Raw genomic sequence first — 24291 nt, 5'->3', positions numbered from 1 at the left:
AGTTGTACATCTTTAGAAAATGGACCAAGAATTTGCTTTATTTATAGTAATGTATATATCTGGGGGGTCCACCTGCTTAGCAGAGCGTAGGCTGAGCATTTCTGAATGCTACGATGTTAGCCAAGGATAAGCTTTTGAAATATTTTGATTTAATTTGAAGTATGTTTCACGAGCTTGGGCATAAATGTAATCAAGTATCGCTGATCATCTCTTATGAGTGTCAGGTCGCATGATCAAGGTCAAAGGTCATTTGAGGACAACAAACCTAACATTTCATCATGTGAAAATTATTAATCATAATTGTTTTAAAAGTCAGAAATGCTGCTATATTGAATTGCGTACTGCAGGCGAGACTGCCAGAGGTGTTCCACTAGTTCATTTTTTATGTTTATTATGTATCTGTAAAGTTTCATGTTCAAATTTTGTGTGAGATGGATTTCTCATTATCTGTATTTGCGCTTACAGGTATCTCTGGGGTTTTTGTATGTTTCTCTATGTTGGTTGTATGTTTGTTCAATTTAAATTTTGTTGTTCCTTTGTTTACCTTTTGTGCTGTTTGTTTGTTCCTTTTGTTTTTAGGGTGATGAGGAGAAAGCGGCAGGTAGGAACCCTATTCCTATGATGGACAGAGACAGAGCTCATGAACTTCCAGCTAATCAGGTAACATCACAGAAAACACTCTTCTATATTTGGTGATTTTGAGTCCAGTGTTGGTGTTGTTTGAAGCACGATTTGGATTGTTTTTTCCAGCTCAAAAACCTACTCTGAGTTACAAAAATTGATACAGATCACAATATTACCGGCTCAACTTCTATAGTGAGTGACTTTTCATGACCATTTGTATTGTTTGTTTGGTGCTAGCTATGTTCATGTACAAATTGACCTAACACCAACACCGAAAGGTTGCCAATGAACTTCACATCACTCATTGTATTTGTTTGGCCAAATAAAATTATGTTTTCAATTTTAAGCAGTTTGAATTCAAGGGATTCAAAATTGATCAGTTGAACATTGGTTTTGATACAAATCCTTAAAAAATGAACTCACGAAGGTTCTAAACAGGACATTTCACTAGTATTTCATTCATGGCCAATGTCATGACAGAACAAAGTATTAATATTACTTTCCAATATATATGTATCAAATGACGTTTCAATGTGCGGGGTTCATGGTGTAGTGGTACTGACTTCCATCTGTTAGAGAGTTGTGAGTTATAATCCTACTCCAGGTGTCAGTTTCTTTCAGCAAGAAATTTATCTGTATGGTGCTGCGCTCGAGTTAAATTTTAAAATTTAAATGGCAACCTGGCAGGAATTGTAACACCGTGTGTGTAACAGCTACTCTGCTATAGACTGGGTTTTTATGGTGTTTAACTGTAGAGCACTTAGAGACTTGTGATTAAGTTAGTATTAAGAACTATAAGGAAATTTAATTATTTATTGTGACTATTATTAAAACGATTCCAAGGCATTCATGGATGATCTAATTTTCACCCACCTAGGTGTCATTTATCGTTGGTATCTGTCTGCCGTGTTACGACCTTTTGGCTCAGCTTGTTCCTTCTGCTAAGCCTATGTATGACGGAGCGGCGTAAGTATTTCCTTTCAAAATTCAAGTTGATAGCCAATGAACCTGTTTAAAATGATTTGAATTGAATTGAATGTTTAGTTTTCCAATTTTAGGAAGAATCTGAAATTGAATTGAACGTAGCTGAATTGAACTGAAAAAGAAAGAAATTGAATTCATTTTATTATTGAATCAAATTGGATCAAACTTATGATTCGAACTGAAAAGAGAGGAAAATAACTAAACTGAAATTAATTGAAATGAGTTGAATTGAATTGAACTGAATTGAACTTGACATAACTGAAGGGAACAGAACTTAATGGATGTGAGAATTAATTTGAACTTGACTTAACTTCTAATGAATCATCACTCAAGGTGTTACATATGGAATAAAAAAAATACATGGGACATACCCCCACAGTAATTTTCAAGCTTGCGGCAAGCGTGCGACTAGCTTGCGCAAGCTTGCGGCATGCTAGTAACTAGCATGCGGCTGGCTTAATAAGCATGTAATATGCGTGCAGAGTAATAGTTAAGCGATCTTTTAGCGAGCAGGGACTGTTCGCTAGCATGCACTCGCTTATTAAGCGAGCGCCCTGCTAGTCGCATGCTAGTTACTAGCAAGCGGCACGCTTAAATTTCTGTAGGGGAACTAAAAGAATTATAACAATAATAATTTATAATGAATCATCACTCAAGGTGTTTCGTAGGAAAAAAAACATGGGACATAGTCACAATCATAATCATTAAACATAAGTATATAACATTCCTACAAGGTGAGAATGGATAATTTTGGACACTTGATTGGAATGTCTTGAGCCTGTTCATATTCCTGATAGTGCTTGGAAGTATTTTCCACATAACTTGGGCCACCTGGCTAAAAGCCCGATCTCCATCATCTTGGTCCGGCTACGCGGAATCACAGGGGTGGTAGATGTGGAAGATCGTAAAGAATAATGGCACTGCTTCATGATAAGAAGATCCTTGATGTAAGTAGGAGTTGCGTCATGGAGAGCTTTGAACACTAATGTCAGGATCTTGTATTCGGTTTTTCTTGACAAAGGAAGCCAGTGGAATTATTTTGGGGTTGGAGTAATTGAATTTAACTTGGCTCTTTTCCAATTTCAGGAAGAACCTTCAGAACTGGTCTGCGCTCGTCGCCAAACAGAAATCTGAAGAAGAGGAAAAGAAAGAGCTGGAGGGCAAGAACGATGGCGATAACAAGAAGGAAGAGAAGAAACCAGACAAAGCACCTCCCGCTAAACCTCCACCATCTCGCACAACCAGCAAGATCCCTAAAGAAGTTTTAGATAGTGATGATGGCCTCGAATAGATCACTTCTTCTAGATTCATCGGATGGAAGACCTCTGTTCAAACTTCGTGAAAGGGTCAGATACATTTCCTTCCGCTAAATCTCCACCATCTCATACAACCAGCAAGACCCCTAAAGAAGTTCTAGATAGTGATGATGGCCTCGAATAGGTCACTTCTTCTACATTCATCGGATGGAACACCCCTGTCCAAACTTAGTGAAAGGGTCAGAGACATTGCCTGCTGCAACCTCCACCATCTTGTACAAGCAATAACTTCCCTGTTAAGGAGTTCTACATGTAGTGGTGATGGCCTCAAATAGATCACTTCTTATAGATTTGGTGGATTGAACACCTCGGTTCAAACTTCGTGAAAGGGTCCTGGAAACACCCCCTGCATTGAGTTGACTTTAAACTCAGATCTTTCTGCAAAGTTCTAAATACGACCATACCATTAGAATTCAGTTATTAAAGTCAGATGGGTATCAGTTTTAATTGGCGGTGGTTGATTATTTGCTGACTCCAGGTTTGGTGAAAAGCATTGCAAATACCTGTAGCAGAGACATCTTTGGGGGGAAGCAAACTCGGTGTACCATCAAGAAATTCTTCGGCAAAACCTGCATGGCCTCAGGCAACTGTCAGGGCAAGGAAAATTCAGATAATGACTTTACCTTGAGGTAATTTCCATTGGCATTACATGACGTCTGCTGGTCATAAATCTTGTTCTACTCTGGGTAATTAATATCCAAATGGTGTCACACACCCCATGAAAACATTCAACACGGAACTTCTATTCAAAGATAATCATGTCTTTGCTATAATGTTGATATCACCAATTGTATATATATTTATATGGGCATAAAGTATAAAATATACTTTTCCTTTGCAGGTTTTTTTAATAGATGAATAATATCAACTGGTATAGCTTTTCATTCCAGAGTAGAATTTTAAAAGCATGCCATTTTTTTTTTCAAAATGGCAATGTGTAAAGTATGCTTTTACATGATGTTGGCTTAGTACACCTAATTATTTAAGTACATCAAAAATTGTTCAAATAAATTATTGTTGATTTCTAGCATTTAAAGGGGGAATCCACCATACTTATATGTTGATTCTACTAAAAGAAGACAACACGAGAATATTTCATTGAACATTGAATTCAGGTTTAAAAAGTTTAAAAGGTTCAAACATTATTTAATTCAATATTGTTTGTGATGTCCCTTCCGAGCCGCCCATTAAAGCCTCATGTACTAGTTCTGTAGATTGTGATTTCATCAGACATTCAAAATGGATTATATCCATTCAACAAATCTGAAATTTATATATTTCATACATGATTCTAGAAAAAAAAAACACTCATTCATTATTTACCATACAAAAAAAATATATTTATGGACCATGGCAAAGCTCAGAAGGGATACCATAATACAGAGGCGGCGGAACATCAGGCTCGGACAATCACAGTGGAGGGGCACCTTTTGTCTGCCAAACGAGGGTGCCCCTCCACTTTCATAGTATTGAGCCTGATGTTCCGCCGCCTCTGCCATAATACTAGTATTATAACTTTTCAAATATTCTTTGTTATATTTTGGTATGTTTTGATGATTTTCAGGTGCATTCATTTGTCAAAACAATAATTGTGTATAGAATTGTACTCATATCATGATAGCAATATAAATAATAGAAATCGCAAGTATGGTACCAGTGCATATGATTATTCATATGTAATATAAAGTATTTTTTCTGTCCTATAGCTTAATGTACTTTCTGAAATGACAACAACAGAGCATATCATCAGACATGCTTTTCAATCTTCTCTTCAATTTAAGACTAAAACATGAGCATTGCAAGATTGACATGAGTATAAGTTTTCCTAAAAAAACATGTCTGGATTTCTGTTGACTCCCCCCCCCTCAAAAAAAAATGATAATAATGTAATAAAATAAATTTAAAAAATAGATATATGTATATATATTAACTACTGGAATTGTCCAGATATACATAATTCAATTCATAAAGGAGTATCATGCTTTGTTTAATTTTCTACAAAAATATTGAAGTTACTCTGTGAAGACGCATTGGCAGTATGTTTATATTTCAATTGTACATAGTCTAGACCTCTTTCTCCTTTCCTAATTGTACATATATTACCTTTTCTTTTTTAATCGAATCTGTGCCAAATGTGTTGCTGCATAAATTTCTTGACGTCGAAATCTACATTGTTTATTTTGCATATGTTTTTAGCCCGAGTATATTCAAACCTAATTGCTTGTAAAGCTAAAATGATTTCACAAGAATACCTTGAATTAATTAACTTCATGTTTACTTTCACTCCCCCTCCCCTCCTTTCCTCTAAAAGAGTGAAAATCAAATAATTGATTAGAATTTTTAAGCTGAATAGCAAACCATTATGCAAGAATCACATTCTGTCAGTAATTTCCACTGTGTTTTGTGATTAGATACCAAACCATTATTTTCCAAATAATAATATTATAATGACTATAACAACGATAATATTATTATAATGATGATGATAATGTACAAACTATTCTATGTATATCAAAATAAGTCCCTAGACGCAAAGCGAAGTGATTGATTCAGTATGTGCATAAATTTCAAGGATTTAAAAAAAAAATCTACATTAGCTGTGATTAATGACCAACCGAACATTGGATGTTTTTTTCACTCCTTAGGTACTAACTTTTAAATCTCAAAAGATTTAATTAAAATCTGCAAGGTTTAAGTCTGAATCGTGTGTTATTCGGCTGGGTCACGATTCACAGCTGGCTTTGATTCATTTCAAATCTTTGAAAGTTAGAGTCATTTTTGACAAAGAATCACTAATTCAGTTTTGTAAATGTTCATTTTTTGTTGTCCTGGTGGGTGTTTCACAAAGATTTAAGTATGACTCAGCGTCACACTTAAATTCCAAGTTGCGCACGGCATGAAAGGCTTGACCGCATTGGTCAGATCGTATCATGAGGACGCGCACTATTGCACATCTATCAATAAGATCGCGCGTTGCAGATCATGTACATGTTGGCATTTAAGTGTGACTTAGGTCATACTTAAATATTTGTGAAACACCCCCCTGATGTCTGTTTGGACTAATATTTTCCACCCTAGAATGGACGATACATTTCAGTATTGCCATCCTTAAATGAGGCATCATGGTGTAAGAATAGGTTATATTTTATGGAACAGTATAAATATAAATTGTGCACTTTTCGTGCGGGATTGAAATGAATCCAATGACCGGGGTAATAATATGCTGTAAAGTGCTTGGAGCCATTGTGGCAAAAGCGCTATATACAAATTGGCTATTGTTATTATTATTATAACAAAACTACTTCTGATGTTAGGAGATTTGCACGATTAGGGGTAAATACTAAAAGAGATCTACAGAACGCCTTGTGGCGAGTACGAGATCGACAAAGAAAAGGAAAGTGGATAGGGGTAGCAGTGTAAAAGGAGAGGATAGATAGTGTAAGGTAGAGTATTCCTGTCTTAGATGAGTGTAGTCTTTACTGTAAACCAGACAATGTTAGAGCAGGGTTGCCACAGTCGTCGGAAATCCTGGAAAATTTTGTGATCATGGAAGATCAGGGAAAAGTCAGGGAATTCGGAAAATTTGTGAAAAGTCATGGAAAGGGGATGATCACAGAAAAGTCAGGGAATTTCATTTACCTCTTTAGCTATGGTAGCTTTCCAGTGTGTTGTGTCTCGCAACTCTCATACTCTGTGATCATACTCTGCTATTATAATTGGTGTTCATGAGGGGATATGGAGGATGGGGCCCATCATAACGTGTCTGATTTCGGAAACTGGAAGAAATTAAGGAAGCAGCAATTTAGTTATGGAATTCTGTGTTCAAATTTCTGTGGGAACCCTGTAGAGGCTTGAGTAGTGTTGGAGATGAGAGAAGGCTGGCTTGAGTTGGCGAGTGGGGTTTTAGAGCGAGAGAGAAGACTCGACGCTTCAGGCAGGTCGTCTGCCTGACTTTCTGAGGACTGCTCAAGCCACCCTCCTTTTCTGGTTTGCAGTTAATGACTTCACTCATCTCAGAAAAAGAATACTCCACCATCCACCCTTCCACTTTTCTGCCTCTCCTTTTTACTTCTACCTCTTTCCATTTTTTCTTAGTCCATCTAGGACTCCCCATATGGTTTACCTTAAACCACATGCTGGAAATCTGCGTCTAGCTTACAATGCGACCTCTTATCTTTCATGTTCCATATTTGTTGAAAAGCATCATTCAGAATGATAATATGTATGTAAAGGCTGTTCATATTGTACATGTTAACCCAATTTGTAATAGAGTTTTGATAGACTTTACTGTAGATACAGAGTATCATTACATTACGCTTGTTTTATATGTATATAGCTATGTTTTTATGAAAACATTGATATTTATATTTGAATGTTGCAGTCTTGGCATATTTTAAATAGCCAATATGGGCCTGCCTATGTTATTTTTAGACAAAATTGGCCATGGAGCTTTTTAGCAAAAATGCAAAAGATCTTATATGTAAATAATCAGTTTATTTTAATAGTATAGACATATTTAAGGAGTGCCAACTTTATCTTCAAATTCAAGGTTGATATAAAATTGTGATACATGACATACATGTATATATTATGATACATCAGTTGGTCTATAATAGCCTTTTTAATTCATTTTCTTCTGTTTTTCATTCACACTTATAACATCAGGATTGAATGGGGCATTAAAATCATAAGCTAGCTTGCAATATTTATACTATGAAAATACAGTTTTAGGGGTTCAGTGTAGATTATATACTTTAAAGGGGATGTTTACACATATGAGGAGTCTGCCTTATTAAAAGCCGAAAAATATAGAAAAATATTGGTAAACTTGACGTGTTATGAAAATCCATCAAAGAATTTTTGACTATATACAGGGAACCTTATCTGGTGGTCCATTCTTGGTTATGTCACAAATTGAAAATAATACACTGTAAAAACTGCGGTGTTAAAACTGACACCAATTGGTGTTAATAGAGGACCACACCCTGAGGTGTTAAAATTACACCTTAGAGATTAAACGTAACACCAAAGAGTGTAAATGTAACAACAAAAGGTGTTGTAATAACACCTATAGGTGTAAAACTGACACCACCAATTTAACATCGGTGTAAAATAACTGGTGTGGTCCTCTATGTAGACCGGTTAACACCACAGTTTTTGCTGTGTATGATTGAAAGTTAAATGAACTAACCGTTTTTGGTCAATCACTTAAAGGATTTCTCTTGGTTGAATATATTTATATCTAAATAGAGTAGAATTCACAGAGCAAAATGCTGAAAATTTTATCAAAATCGGATAACATATAATAAAGTTATTTAATTTCAAAGATTTGCGTTATTCTGGCGAAACAGTTCGAGGCATGTCTTCATGAATGTTCATTAGGTAGGCTGATGATGTCATATCCCTGCTTTCCTTTTTCCTTATGTTATTTCATGAAATCATTAATTTATTTTTGTCAAAAATGTGTAAATGAAGTGTCTCCATTATGATGAAATAACTTGCAGCAAGAAATAACTAATGCTCTTATCACAATAATCAATCCAATTGTTTTAGTTCTTGGTAGAAAAAAATTGAATAAACAAAATATTCATGAATACATGCCTAGTGTTTCACCAGAATAATGTAAATCTTTTGAATTCAATAACTTTGTTATTTGTTATCCGATTTCGGTCAGATATTCAGCATTTTGCTCAGTGAATTTTACTATATTTATTGGAATATAAATATCTCTAGCCCGGAGCATCTATTCAAGGGAAAATACATTATAAGCAAATCAAAGATTTTAATGTAAGGAAAAATAAAGAAGTTAATGAAATTATCTTGAAAGTTAGAACAACAGGACATATCATTCTGTATTATGTTTCAGGTCAAGACATTATTTGCTTTGCTAACTTCTTTATTAATTCTTTATCCTGTCTTATTTTACAATGTGAACATATGAGTATTGCAATGTAAGCCAGGAATGAAATAAATTATGTGCTTGTAAAAAAAACGATTTGCCTGAGCAATAGAGATGTCAAATAGATTTTATTTTGTTTCGAAGATGCAATACGGATTATCTTGTTTTGATTTGAAAATAAATGACATAGACTAACATAGACTGTGAGTTGCTGTTCTTTCATTGTGTTAAGATTATTTTGTATTCAAAGGTTAAACAACGTCATGCCAAACAAAAACGAAAAAAGGGAAAGAGAGGAGAAAAAGTATACTAGGATAATATAAGAGGAAGACGAGTGAGTTAAGTCAGGGGAATACTTGGAAAATAAAATCTTTCACTGTATATTTTTTTTAATTGCACTTCGTGCTAGCATTGCGCATTTGATGTACATATCATGCTCAATAAGCTGAAGTAGAGCTTAAAATATCCAGTTTTGAAGTCAATGTACAAAACATATTTCAGCTCGGACATCGAGCTTTCATGATCTCCTTTCATTTACAAATTGATTTTTTTTTCAAAAAGCTCTGTAGAATGTCTCCTTTACGGTTTGAAAAAAAATCAGCTCTCGCTGCGCGATCGCGTTATTTTGATCTGTAAATTGCCTATTCTCTTTGTGTATTCCATAGAGTTCTTAAAATATCCCTTTCAGGTCTGATTGTTATTTGTCTAACGGTCAAAACTTAGCCAGCGCTGCGCGCTCGCTGTTTGACTAGTGAGATATATGTATACTTCTGTATGCATTCTTACAAACTGCTTAAATTTTGACCGTGTACAAAAATGTAAAAATGACCATAATGATTGTGATTTTTAGCATGGTCAGCCCCCCACTTTGAAAACCGTTCCGCGGCCCCTGATATTTAACTGCAGCCAGTCCTTAACCATGTTAATAGGTCCCTTTCAATCATTCCAGTATTTTACAGTATCATAGACCTACGCATTTTAATCATGATCACAAATATTGCTCAGTGTTCAATGGTCAGGACAAAATGCATGAAATTGAAAAAAAATAGCTCACGCTCGAATTAATTAGGGCTTATGAAATTAGAATTATATTGTTTATAAGAATAAGACTACCCCTTCAAATATAAGTGTTAGTAAACCAACAAAAATCAGTTATGAGCAGCCGATCGGGTAAAATATGGATGAAAATATTCACCCCCCCTCCCATTGGTGAAAGCTGGATCCGCCCCCTGCCTGATAGTGGGAGAAAGGGAAGGTAGAGTTGTTTCATGTATGCACATTAATATTTTCATCGTTTATTTTGGAATATCATTAAAATGAATGAAAGCGGTAGGCGACTCGTAAGGAAACTAAATTCCTGGACACAACATTTAAAGGACAAGTCCACCTTCACAAAAAGTTTATTTGAATACAAAGAGAAAATCCAACAAGCATGACACTGACAATTTCACCAAAATCGGATGTAAAATAAGAAAGTTATGATATGTTAAAGATTCGTTTATTTTCACAAAATAGTTATATGGACATCCTGGTCGGTATGCACTGATGACATCATCCACTCACTATTTCTTTCGTATTCTATTATATAAAATATGAAATTTTCTAATTTTCTCTTCATTGTCAAATGAAAGGGCAATAATTAAATTTCTTCCCTGAACATGTGAAATTAGCATTGTTTAATACGATATGGATCAGTCAAGTTGGTCCTCATTGTCAAATCTTAAAAAAAAGGAAATATTGTTTAATTCAAATGATAAAATAAAAAAAGGAACAGTGAGCCTGCGAAGGACATCATCGACCATCCCATTTCCATGTCACTGAGGTTTTTTGGTATTTATATGTTTTACTGGGTCAACACTGACCAAAAATAAACAAAAATAACAAATCAAACATAATTAAAATATTTACAAGTGATCATAACATCATTAGGAAAAAACATATATAATAATAAAAAGAATAAATAATAAAATATAATAAAGAAAAAAAGAGCGGAAAGATTTATGCAATGGCACAGACGTGATATTTTATACAACTTTGATGGCAAGTATTTGTATGCATATATACAGGGTAAACATGATACATATAATGATACATGTAAAGATGACAAAAATTATAATTCAAACTTCCATTTCTTAAAATGAGCCGTGAGTTTATGTATTTTTTGGCCACACAATATTCAATTTCCCTTTGCTTTTTAACAAAAGATCTAAAGGCTCCAAAGTTTGGATCAACTTTGCTGAATTTACAAATGAAAATGAAGTACTTCAACAATAAAAATAAGTAGGAAATGAACTTGTCATCCGGATCGCCAAACATTTTACTGAAATTAGATAAAGTAAAATTGGAATCAAACTTCTGTATTAAAATAGTCAACAAATCCTGCCACAGGGGTGAAACCTTTTCACAAACACAAAATATATGAACCGATGTTTCAGGGAATTTGTTGAAAAATTCACAGAAAGGGGAATCTTTCCTTTTAATCTTGAAAAGAAAATCATTAAAAGCAATGCATTTGTGAAAAACTTTGAAATAAAAAAAACGAATTTTATAGTGTCTATCGAACATTTGAAGTTATTGCAATGTATTTTCTCCCATGAAATATTGTCAGGAATGGGTAAGATACTGCTCCAATATTCATAACGTGCGTCAGGGCTATAGATTTGCCACTCAAGATATTATAGGCGTACACTGAAAAGATAACTTTGTCAATTGACAAATATAAATTCGTCATTACTGTGGTTTAATTTAACAAATTAATAAATTTGTCATGCCAAAGATTTGTCATTATAGATTTGTCATGCACCATAACATGACGAATTTTAATTTGTCATGAAAAGTGGTCTAATTTGACAAACCTTTTTCAAAGTTTGTCATTGCAACATTTTAATTCCTCATTCTCATTTTTTAATTTGTTTTTTACATTCATCAATTTGTAATGCATTTGACGTTTATTTGTCATGGAACAGTCAGAAAGCACACCTGTGATAAACAAACAAATACAGATATAGTTAATATTTTTGTAAGTTTTAATAGAACCTCGAAATTCCTGAGGAGACAAATTCAAAATACATCAAATCCAGTCAACACTTGCCAGCAAGTAACATTTTATAAAATATTTACTAAAATTCACTGCAAAGTCAAAATACTCTGCATTAAGGATGTTAATCTCCTTTGCAGTCTGACTGATAATTCTGCTATCACAGTATGAGTGTCAAGCAGACTGCGAAGGAGATTAGCTATAACTCCTATAAGAGCAACAATCTTCATCCTGACAAAAAATTCGTTATAACCATTGCAACAAATTCGGTTACAAACCTAGCCTACATCAAATTCACTACAATGTCAATATACTCTGCATTAGGGATATAGAGAAGTTTTGGCTTTTCTCCTTAGCAGCCTGATTGAGATTTCTGCCGTCACAGTATGATTTTCAAGCAGGCTGCAAAGGAGATAAACCAAGCAATAAAGCAAAGGAGATAAACTCCTTGATATATTCTTAAGAGCAACAAGCAATCTTCGTCCTGACAACAAATTCTTTTCAGTTACCACTACTGTATAACAATTGCAACAAATTCAGTTAGAACAATTAGGGCCTACATTAAACTCACTAACAATGTCAAAATACTCTGCATTAACCTGGGGCATATGCATTGCAGGGGGTGCGGGTTTGCGTTCGCAAAATGCGAAAGGTCTACTTTTGTGCATCTGCGTTTAATAAATCGCCCTTTTTTACGTTTGAAAAAGAAAATTGGGTTGTCAAATTGCCGCCCCCTTAGCTTTTTTGGTCGATGATTAAAAATAAATGTATATTTCAGGAAAATTTAGCAAAAGTCCACTTTCCAAAACTTCTCCACCCCCCCAAAAAAAAAATCCTGCATATGCCCCTGGCATTAACTTCCTGACATCAAATGCAGTTACCAGTACCATGCAACAATTGCATCAAATTCAATAATATCAAAATATCAAATTTGTTGTTTTTGCTTGACAAAACCATTTGATTTTTGTCAAACAAAAATAACAAATTTGATGATTTATTACAAACCTGACGAATCAAAATACTTTCCATTAAGAGTTGAAAATCATTCCAAAAGAACAATAAAATGTTGGACAACTTAAAAAAAAAGAAATTTCTTCTTCTACCGGGTGTAGTACAGACCTCTGGGTAGAGTATTTTCGCTAATTTCCCTGATCCAAAGCCATTAAAGAATGAAAATTCCTCTTTAGTGTTTCAGTCTTTTTGGAACTGTATTTACTGTTTTTGTTCTTCCTTCCTTGAAAGAGGGTTCTCACTTTTTTCCATGATTTACTCAAGAAATTGAGAGCCCACTTGCCACTTCCCATTTCACATTCAGAGAGCAAAACATTTTAGCTATACACAATGCCAGTCCAAAACTGCCAACATTGATAGTATAAAATCACCAAATTGAAAAGATGGGTGATTTTTTCCAATTAATTTATATATAAAATCTTTGAACTTTAAGATTGAATTAACCATCATGAAGAATTTCAAAAATCTGAACTATCCAGAATTTTTAGTTTGAAAGCTCAAAAATCTGAATAGTTGGCAGGTATGTAGAAAACAAATTTACGTCGAGACCAAAACTAATGTCCAATCAAGTTTTAAAATATTGTCCTTTTGTTTGACTTGTTCACAATACTATTTTTTCTTTTCTTTTTTTACAAGCATATTTTCAAAAACAATTTTGCATTCAGCTGTTGCAATAACATAAACAAGGCATTTCTTGAACCGATACAGGTTGATATGAGAGAATCCTTATGCAGTTGGTGAGGCTACCTCACAAATGAGCAATATATTCAAAAGCTCGCAAGCTACACTTTGGCATCGTCCATCAGGCCAACCTCGGCAATTGTACAAGGATTCTCTGTACAGGAGATTTGAGAGTCAACATTGATTATGTGTACAGAAGTTCCCACATATTCTAAAGAAGATACAAGACCTTGCACTATGTTTTCTCAGGAATGGAGCTCTTGAGATATTCAGATTTTCCTGTGAGTAGATGAAGTGTGAATATTATGGAAGCTTAAAAGTGGCACCGAGATGTTGTGATAATTATCTTGGGAAGTCGACATCATGATAGCAAAAGATCAGATGACGAGATCCCTGATCTCATCATGTTGACATCTTTTAGAAGAGATGATCAGATGACAAGATCCAGGTTCTCATCATGTTGACATGTCGACATCTAAAGGATGTCGACATGACGAGATCCGGGATCTTGTCATCTGATCATCTCTCCTACAAGATGTAGATATGACGAGTTACGAGATCATGACACCTAATCATCTCTTCCACTGGATGTAGACATGACGAGATAGAAGATCTCGTCATGTCAACATCTTGTAGAAGAGATGATCAGATAACAAGGTCCCGGATCTCGTCATGTCGACATCTTGTAGGAGAGATGATCAGATGACAAGATCCCGGATCTCGTCATGTCGACATCCTTTAGAAGAGATGATCAGATGACAAGATCTTCGATTCATGATCATGTCATCTGATCATCTCTTCTAAAAGATGTCGACATGAGATTCGGGATCTTGTCTGCTGATCATCTCTTCTGAAAGATGTGGACATGATGAGATCCAGGATCTCGTCATTTGATCTTTTGCTACCATGATGTCGACTTCTCAACATCTCAGTGGCACTTTTGCGCTTCCAAAGAATATGCTTCATCAAGTGTGTGAGCCATCTCCATCTACTGTCCTCTGAATGTGACTTTAAACTTTCTTTTTCAAATCTCTTTCAAAAAAAATCACAATTTATCAATACAACTGTACATACATGTACTTACAATCTTTAAACTTGTAACAATTTTAACCTAAAGGACATGCTCTGTAACTTAAAAACAGCTGTTCCATGACTTCAGCCGGACTTCAGTTACTTCCCTTGTTTGGAGGGCACTTTCTTCTTCAACATGTTCAGAAGGTTGATAACAGATTTATCAAAAGGACATGCATCTTTCACCTGAAGAATTCCAAGTTGGCAACTCACAAATTTTCATGACTGATGGCTCACAGCCATAGGCTGAATGAAAAATAAAAACCAGCTACTTAACAAGCCAATGCATGCACTTTATCCTGGACTTGACAGACTCTTTGCTCCTCCAGAACAAGCTCATATGATTCCTCTTGATTGCAGGATACACGTATGTACATGGGCTTCGTATCAACCTGTCAATGAAAAACAATAACAAGGGTTTCTTATTCAATGCATGTGGTTTAGCTTCTCAACAAGAAATATGTTTGTTTTTTTAAGAAACTTGGCCCACCATTATGGGACAATGGATGGGCAGGCGGAGTCAAAAACGATAAGATTTCTAAGCAAGCAACACACAATATTTTTCACCCTACTTGGATTGAAATATTTCTCTTTCAATTATTATTCAAATAACATTAATAAGATGTAACAATATTTTTGGCAAATAAATCACTCTGATAGAATGCAAAACTAACAAAATTCCACCACTCAGAATGTATTCAGCTTTGTTTGGTGCTGTAATTTGCAACTGCATGATAGTGGGCTGACTGGAATGTTGTGTTATCACACATCACACATAGCATGCATGTAAATCTTAAGTACCTGATCACATAATACCAGTGTACTTTGTCATAAACACAACCCACCAGTTGGCTCAGCAGTCTAAAGTTGTAGAGCGGAGTGCAAAAGAATGCTAAAATATGATTCTTAGGTTTTGGCTTTATGAAACTTATAATCTAGTCTATGTCAATGTTGTAAAATTACTTCTAACTGGTTATGCGGTACCATACCTTGTCACTTGAGATGAATATATCACCAGGTCTTCCTTGAAAAAGGTTGGTAGAATCTGTATGGCAATTTCTGGAATCAGATTAAGAAATGTCAATAATTTAAAAAATGCACCATGTTTTTAAATCAAAACAGAAGCTTGTATTCTGCAAGTTGGAATCCAACATTGATTATACCACCATGTTACCACCGCAATCTTTAGATCATGAATGAATTGAAGGGACTGAAGTTCTGAGCTGTAATTTTGCTCAAAACTAATGAATAGCTTCCTGCCTTCATTCTCATACCAGCTTGCAAGAATCAAGTTTGATTCACACATAAAGTTGTCTACAAGAACCTATCAGCGAATCAATTCGCACCAAATTCTGGCCCTGCCAACGATTCTAAATTTAAATACCAACATGCTTCATAACTAACAGCTGTCTATTAATGCTCAAATTATTGAAAGATAGAAAAGAAAAAACCCAAATTCAATGAAGAATTATCTCAGAATGTCGGCTTCAAAAATGACCACAAATGGACAGGAGTTAAACACTTTTAGGCAGGCATGAGACAAACTCATGAATTGTTGGACATTGATATTACACATCCATTTTACATCAAGTGACTAGACCAAGTGCGAGTGTAAAATGGTTGCATGCCTTTGTCAGCATAAAGTTGGTTGCCTGAAGGGGTTCGAACTTCAATTCTTAAAGTGTATTTACAGTTTCCTTTTGTCATGTGTGGCACCCTGGAATGAAGAGATAATTATCCATTGTAATAAGAGAATAATGTTACAAATTATTTTTCCATTGTATAACAATTTGGGGTTTTAATGTGTGATGTTACAAATTAAAAAAATCCGAATAACAGAATACCTTCTTAGCTTCCGGGAAGTAAACTGTCACATCTTTCTTGGCTCATTTGCATCTATCTTTGTGAAGTCTAGAAAGGGGTTCTGCCAGTCTTTGTAGTCCTTGGTTGAACAGTGTGATTAGGTCCTCACCATGAATCCTGCGAAACTCTGCAAGAAACTGAAAATATGAAAAACATCATGACCCCTGTTCACTAGATTAATGCTGGTGTTGTTGAACATGTTAACTTATTGGTGTTTATAGTGACAGGCTGATTGGATTTATAATTTTACTGACAAGAAAGATACAGCTTCAGCCTGTAAATCAGCTAGCTTATAACCACAAACACACTCCTGTACAGATCTTGTTTAGACTACTTCAGGCATTAATTTTATAAAATTGTAATCATAAACCCTACCATCTTTGGTAGGGTTCATGTGGCTTGCGACAGTGAACATCGCAAATCGAAATCTAAGCGAACTATGCTAGTTTATGTGTAAATTGCCCCAGAGGAATGTGCAAAGTCGGATTAATTTGTAGATACATGTAGGCCAAGGCCATGTCAAAAGGCCTGGCAATCATATGGTACATGTAGTCAGTAAGTAATACCGTGTTTACACAGACCGTGTTTACACATGACTCGGCTCGAGTGTTGAATCCTCAAGCAGGGTCGAACGCTGCGAAGAGGGCATGCTGTGATCGCGTTTATACGTACATATAAAAAGGCGAGTTCAACACGGCTCGCGGATCTCGAACGGAAGAAGAATTATGACGTCGCAAATTAAAGGCGGGAAATTCACCGCCGGAATCGAATCTTGTCCGTGCGAACAACAATGCCAAAAGTGAAAGCGCACACAGTGACCTAGGTCAAGAGAGTTCGACACGGCTTTCTGTTTACACACGAAAAAATTGCCGAGTCTGACTCGGCTCGCGGGTTGAAACCTACGATTTTGGCGGATCGAAAAAGCCGTGTTCGACACGGCTAGAGGATCACAGTGATCGCGTTTACACAGCATAAAATTGCCGTGTTCGACACGGCTCGCTTGTCGAACCCTCGAGCCGTGTCCCTGTGTAAACACGGTAAGTGACACGGCTCGGGGGTTCGACACGCGAGCCGTGCTCAACACGGCAATTTTACGCTGTGTAAACGCGATCAGTGTGATCCGCGAGCCGTGTCGAACACGGCTTTTTTGATCCGCCAAAATCGTAGGTTTCAACCCGCGAGCCGAGTCAGACTCGGCAATTTTTTCGTGTGTAAACAGAAAGCCGTGTCGAACTCTCTTGACCAGGTCACTGCGCGCGCTTTCACTTTTGGCATTGTTGTTGTTCGCACGGACAAGATTCGATTCCAGCAGTGAATTTCCAGCGTTTAATTTGCGACGTCATAATTCTTCCGTTCGAGATCCGCGAGCCGTGTTGAACTCGCCTTTTTATATGTACGTATAAACGCGATCTCTGATCCCTTCTTCGCAGTGTTCAACCCGGCTCGCGGATTCAACACCCGAGCCGAGTCAATGTGTAAACACGGTAAGTAAGTTAGGCCTGGGCCAACACTATTGACTGTCATGAGACATGAGTGTAGCAAACAGTCTGCAGTCCAGACAGGTCTCTCCTTATTGCTACTTATTGAATTTGAGTACAAATATTGACTGATAACAGGTAGGGCCTAGCCTATGATATTACATTTACTTAGGCCTAGTCCCATAATAGGCCTACTTTTTTCGAAACATAGCGATTGTCTAAGACCAAGTCTAAGTTTAACATAAAACATGTAAGTTAGGCCCTAAAAAGGCCTAGGCCTACCTCGTATTACTAGACTGGTGAAACTAGCCTAGATAGTCTACACGTACGTGAGTACAGGACACTCGGTCAAGACCAGGCAAGACACACATGACACACACAGTACGGTATACATTGTACACGCATTCGACATTGTTGGAGTCAATCGCATTTTATAAGCTTATTAGGCCTACATTGTATTGTCATTGTGCATGGGATGCCCGTCCCGCCGTGTGCTACCTCGAGCGAAGTTCGTGCAGGTTTCACTCCACTTCACTACCGGTACACTACACTCCACGTACCGGTACTTTCGGGTAGGTGGAGACGGGAGTGTAGTACCGGTAGTGAAGTCTGCACGAACTTCGCTCGAGGTAGCCGTGAGCATGCAGGTATGCATACTCAATTTACTAATATTTCGGTGAAAAACACTTCACTATTATAGAATTTCATACAATAGTTATCTCCAAAGTAATATACTACAATCAAATGCATTAATTAATCATTTAATTTATTTTTTTAGTATAAAAGTTTACCTTTTACGATCTACCCAAGCCTTGCTTCGCAGCAAAATCACGGCGACCGGCGAGTGATTCGAAGACGCTGATTATGTGCGGGGTGTCCCGAACTGTCTTCAGGAGCTAAATTTGTCATGCATTTTGCCTCAACAAATTGATTTGTTTTTCAGCAAATAATTTGTAATATAATTCGTTATGGCCGACTTAAACTCGTCATTTCTACATTGACCGCGAAGAGGATTTGTCAAATACGGTTGTGAAGAGTCGTCACGCAAATAAATCAGTCATGCGCAAGTTTGTTTTTGTCAACACCAGTTGAAACTTTGTAATAGTGCTCGATCAATTTGTTATGTTACTACCATGAGTTTGTCATTTCACAGTTATATCGCAAAACAAATTATTTTACCCCGATTGACGAATTAATCGGGCCTTGTGACAAAGTTATCTTTTCAGTGTAGCTGGGTAATTTGTTAATACCTATCAATTGATGAACATCATCATTGTCATCAGCTTTTTGAAGATTGGGAATAAGCCAGTCTTTAGGGATATTTTGGATTAGAAAATTAAATTTTCTTCTGTCAGAACGAGGTATATTAAAATCCAAAATAAGTTCTTCAAACAATTTATGGCCAGGGAGGGGTGGATTAAGCAAATCTGATATCATGTGAACATTGGTATCATACCATGTACCATAATAAAAATATTGTTTGGATTTGGAACGAATCAATCTGTTAAACCATAATGATTGACAAAGATATCAAAAGTGGCTTGTTCTCGATATATATACCAGGTGCGTATAAAGAATCAGCAAGTTGTGTACATCCCAGAGATCTTACACATTCAGGGGCATATGCTTTCCAAAGAATATTTGAATCTTGATGAAAAGATTCCAAAAAGACAACTCAATATATTTCCATGTCGAAGTATATCTGTCATCAAGAAGATATTGCACCCAATACATCTCATGTCACTGAGTTGTTCATATCACTGTTTTGTGAAAAATAAGCGAAACTTGAAAATATAACTCTTATTTTGCACCCGAATTTGGATGGAATTTTTAAGCGTTATGCTAGTTTGATTTTTCTTTATTTTTTTCAAATCAACCTTTTTCTAGGGTGGACTTGACATTTAAGTATTTTCAATTCTACCTGCTCTAGACAACATTTGGGTTGGACTAACATAACAGAGATGTCAGAAGTTTATTGAAACCATCAATTGGATATAAATTCCTCAGAACTAAAATATCACGATCCAAATTGTCAGTTCATTACCTATAATGTTTTAAACTAGAGATGGCGCTATGCTGCTTTTCTTCATGAAGGTGCCATGGCCTATTTTTAGATATCGACAAGAGCGCCCAGGAGAGGAGAATACCGGCGCTATACAAGACCCCTTCATCATCATCAACATCATGAACTTCATTAAACAAAAAAGGTAAAGGGGTTAAAAGAGAAAGGATAGGGACAAAGTGAAAAGAAAAGAAAATTATATCTTTGTAATCATTTCCTATGTTGTATCATTGAGTTGAGAAATGAAATAACTCAGTGAAACTTGAACTTGAAAGAAAAAAAGGGAAGACGGAAGACGGAAGACGGAAGGAAAGTTGGAAAAGGAAGGAAAGAAGAACATTATTACAAAGCACAAATCCTCCCCAAAATACTACTACATTAGCATAATTAGTAAGAAAGGGAAATTAATCAAAATACGTCAAAGTGGCAAACAGGAAATGAGGGTAGAATAGAATGAGTTAATATTGGAACATGAAGAAAAAGGGCCAAAAAAAAACAAACTAAACAACACGTCGACCGGGCTGCCGATGATTGAAAATAACGAACGGGAAGAAAGGCGGAAAGCAGAAAACACTGCGTATGAAGCAATAGCGGTCGCAATCAGGACAAAAGCTCCTTAGCCAAAATAAGGCTAGAAATATACCCCTATATTATATTTCCCTACCTTAAAGGACAAGTCCACCCTAACGAAAAGTTGATTTTAATAAAAAGAGAAAAATCCAACAAGCATAACACTGAAAATTTCATAAAATCGGATGTGTTATGACATTTTAAAGCTTCACTTAATTTCACAAAACAGTGCACATCCTGGTCGATATGCAAAAGAGGAGACTGATGACATCACCCACTTACTATTTCTTTGTATTTTATTAAGTGAAATATGGAATATTCTAATTTTTCTACTCGTTGTCGAGTGAAACAACTATTAATTCCTCCCTGAACATCTGGAATTAGCACTGTTCAATACTGTCAAGTTGGTCCTTATTGTCAAATCTGTAAAAAATTAAATATTGTATAATTCAAACAATAAAAAACAAAATAAGTAGTGAGTGAGGGATTCGTCTGTCTCATTTGCATGTCACTGAGTTGTGCATATAACTGTTTTGTGAAAAAATAAGCGAAAGTTTAAAATGTCATAACTTTCTTATTTTACATCCGATTATGATGAAATTTTCAGCGTTATGCTAGTTTGATTTTTCTCTTCTTATTCAAAACAAAGTTTTTCTGGGGTGGACTTGACCTTTAGGGGTCTGAATGTACAGCCTATAAAGCATTAATATCTCCTGCATGTCCTCTTTATATGAGATAGTCTTTGCATGGAGACCCTCTTGTTGAGCAAAGTTTCAGGGTCAGCGGTGACTCATCATCAATAATCAGAAAAATTTAATTTCAATAAAATTGTGACTGCTCTGCTCAATACCAACAATAAGTTAACCATGTAAAAAGTCCCAAAGTGAGCATACTCTAGAAATGTTTGTGTCTCATATAAAATTCAAGATCGTCACAACTTTTGAAATCAACAAGAGCTGATATGAGTATGTCATCCAAGTCAATATATATTTGGAAGCCCCCTCAAATTTACATGCCTGCCGACTTGTGGTAAGTTTGAGATTTGATAAAGGAAAACCAAATATTGTTAGTCACGCATGATCAAACTACATGTATTTATTCTACATAAGAAACAATGAAGACTCTCCAAATACATTGAATATGAGAATCATTAAATTTCGACAAGACAGTAGGCCTAATTACGATTTCAAAGTTCTATCATAGCTCAGTCTTTTTCTCCGAGTGAGCAGGGTTTGGCTCAATTACTTTTTTCAATTACTATCATAAGAGGAAATTAAAGAGAAGTTCATGCAATTACAAGTACTTTTCAATTAAATTACATTTACCAATTATTTTTTCAAATTACAATTTTAATTAATTTCTAGAAAATTCATAACCGAAAGTCCAAAACCAATTTTTACTCTGTACATATTTCCACCTGTTTCAACATAATTTAAGTTATAGAGAAACTGACAGGATGAAGGTTTAGATTCGAGAGCACGGAATCTGCCAGTTACTCTCTTTGAGGCTGAAGCAGTCGACATGAAAAAAGATTATGAAATTAAATCATAATTTACGTAAGTTTGTTATAAAGCAATTGAATGTAATTAAAGTAATCGACAGTAACTGAAGTCAATTACATTTTTTTCAATTTAATTACAATTACTTTCCCCGTTAAAAACTATGATTACAATTAGTAAAAAAAAATGTAATGAATTAGGTAATTGATCAATTATCAATTATACAGTTTATGCCAAGTTATTTTTAAGGAACGAAATCTATCACAAGTCATAATGAGCCCAAAAATAAACAAGCATCAAAATATATCTGAGTGTTTGTTTGCAACCTTCTTGTTCTGTACAATAAAATCTCTGCATATCTACACATGGCGCGAAGGTAGAAATAATCGGTTGTTGCACTTTCTCCTGTACAAATTTGGAAATTCTCCATCTCGCGATCGAGAGACCGGAGATGCTCCCGACAGCTCATTTTTGTTTGATGTAGCTTCACTTTTGTGAAACTAAATCGCAAAAATGGAGTCTAGAGGGAACAGGAACATTCGTATCAATATGATGGAGGGAGTTGGGGCAAGAGTTACGAGAGGACTTGACTGGAAATGGGGGAAACAGGACGGCGGCGAGGGCCATGTCGGTACGGTTCGCTCCTTCGAGTCCCCGGAAGAAGTGGTGGTGGTGTGGGACAACGGCACGGCGGCCAACTACCGCTGCGCTGGGGCCTACGATCTGCGTATTTTGGACAGTGCACCGACGGGTAAGATTAGAAACAAATGTCAGTTGTTGTATCGGTTTCGAAATGAGTTCGTACATAATCTTATTTAAATGACCACCAAATATGACATTATCTAGACAGCTGGCAGCCGTCTGTTTCGAGGAGTTTTGTAACATTTAAAAAAAAATTCTCCTCGTACACAGACGGCTCGCTAGCGTGCAGCCACCCATGGCATGGGTTCATATCGTCTCGCGAGTGAAGGATTATCAGTCATACGCACGCGACACACCACTACACTTCGAAAATACAGTGGGCTTTTGCCCACATAAAATATTTTGTTTAAATAAACATTCCACATCCTGCTATGACACTTACCGAATCATTTAGATCCTTCCGTGACTTCTCCTTGAAGTTTCTTTCTAAAAATATGTATATTTTCTTGATCTTTAGTGAAGATTTTACGGAGATAGAAATCAGTCAGCGTTGATATCAATTTTCTCCTGAAGAGGGCGCGCGATTTATATTCATATCAAAGACACGACAAGGGAAAGAATAGGCACCTACACTATTTTACACGCATATCGACGCAAGGCATTACGCAAAGTCCGTGAAGTGTCCAATCTTTTCATTGTATATACAGTATAGACTTTGGTACACCGTATACGTATTATTGACGTTCGTCAAAGCTTGTACTGCTGGTTTCTTTCCAGGCACGTATATTATTTTCATTTTTTTTTTATCAGTCATCTTTTTAAATTAATGCAAATGAGTGTTATCATCACCAATAATAATCATTAATTATGTTTTTTGAAGGCATTTCATTAATTGGTGCCCATAATTAGTAAATTAATCATGAGGATTGCGCATTCAAAGAATTTAGATACAGTTATAAAATTACCGAGGAGCTGAATCAAGGTTGTGAAATTATTAGCGCCACCAACGGGCTTCCTTGTATTTCCGTGGAAGAGACAAGCGAAGTCACTTTCGAGGCCGAGGTAAGCAAAATGTGCTTTTTTTTATCGGATTATTATTTTATTATTATTTTATATTAAAAAAACTCTTGCTACTTACCGGCAAGAGCCCCGGTGCGTAGCGAGAAGGAGCTTCGGCAAATATTACTTCAGCAATGAAGCGATGTTTGCCGACTACTTCGAAATCCAGGGTCAAACACAGTCTATTGTACGAGGTTAGTACATACTAACCTCGTACAATGTGTGAGTGGCGTGCAGCCACCATTAGGGGACTTGCAATGCAAAATCCCCCTGTCGGGGCTCTTCAGTTTTTGTCTTTAATGAATAAAAATTTTGAAAATTAACGCGACCAAAATGCAAATTTATATTCCCTCTTGGACTTGGCATTAATTGCCAAAAAACTGAGAAAAATGAAGTTGAAAGGAACAAAAACAGTGAGTAACCTCGGCTGTCGCGCAAATTCACTTCCCCATTTTATCCGATCTTAAGTACATAAACATATTGCCATTGAGTCCC

The 24291-nt window shown here is 36.0% G+C and overlaps 2 protein-coding genes and 1 long non-coding RNA gene across 8 annotated transcripts in view; 2 read left to right on the top strand and 1 right to left on the bottom strand.

Annotated features, from left to right (window-relative positions):
* LOC121430781 (probable 3',5'-cyclic phosphodiesterase pde-5) overlaps nucleotides 1–4317 on the top strand; it is a 112668-nt gene extending 108351 nt beyond the window's left edge. For 5 of the 6 annotated variants that reach the window (XM_041628179.1, XM_041628177.1, XM_041628178.1 and 2 more), the window contains 3 exons: nucleotides 580–660; nucleotides 1502–1590; nucleotides 2695–4317. In XM_041628179.1, the coding sequence (XP_041484113.1) occupies nucleotides 580–660; nucleotides 1502–1590; nucleotides 2695–2899 (375 nt within the window). In that variant the 3' untranslated portion in view covers nucleotides 2900–4317. Of the gene's footprint in view, nucleotides 1–579; nucleotides 661–1501; nucleotides 1591–2694 lie in introns of those variants that run through there. The other variant, XR_005972066.1, reaches the window with a different exon arrangement.
* Nucleotides 4318–14821: 10504 nt separating this feature from the next.
* Nucleotides 14822–19161, bottom strand: LOC121431467. The gene is made up of 4 exons (XR_005972124.1): nucleotides 18756–19161; nucleotides 16468–16623; nucleotides 15613–15682; nucleotides 14822–15015 (listed from the first exon to the last, which is right to left on the bottom strand). It is a non-coding gene; the product is annotated as an uncharacterized LOC121431467 (long non-coding RNA).
* Nucleotides 19162–22462: 3301 nt separating this feature from the next.
* The window catches only part of LOC121430611 (E3 ubiquitin-protein ligase MIB1-like), a 173522-nt gene continuing 171693 nt past the window's right edge, over nucleotides 22463–24291 (top strand). Inside the window, exon 1 of the mRNA XM_041627929.1 lies at nucleotides 22463–22846. Within this exon, the coding sequence (XP_041483863.1) occupies nucleotides 22609–22846 (238 nt within the window). The 5' untranslated portion in view covers nucleotides 22463–22608. The remainder of the gene's footprint in view (nucleotides 22847–24291) is intronic.

Source organism: Lytechinus variegatus, chromosome 17 (genome assembly GCF_018143015.1).
Source record: "Lytechinus variegatus isolate NC3 chromosome 17, Lvar_3.0, whole genome shotgun sequence".
Lineage (NCBI taxonomy): Eukaryota > Metazoa > Echinodermata > Echinoidea > Temnopleuroida > Toxopneustidae > Lytechinus > Lytechinus variegatus.
Note: the sequence above shows the minus strand (reverse complement) of the source record. Positions and strands in the feature narration are given on the sequence as shown.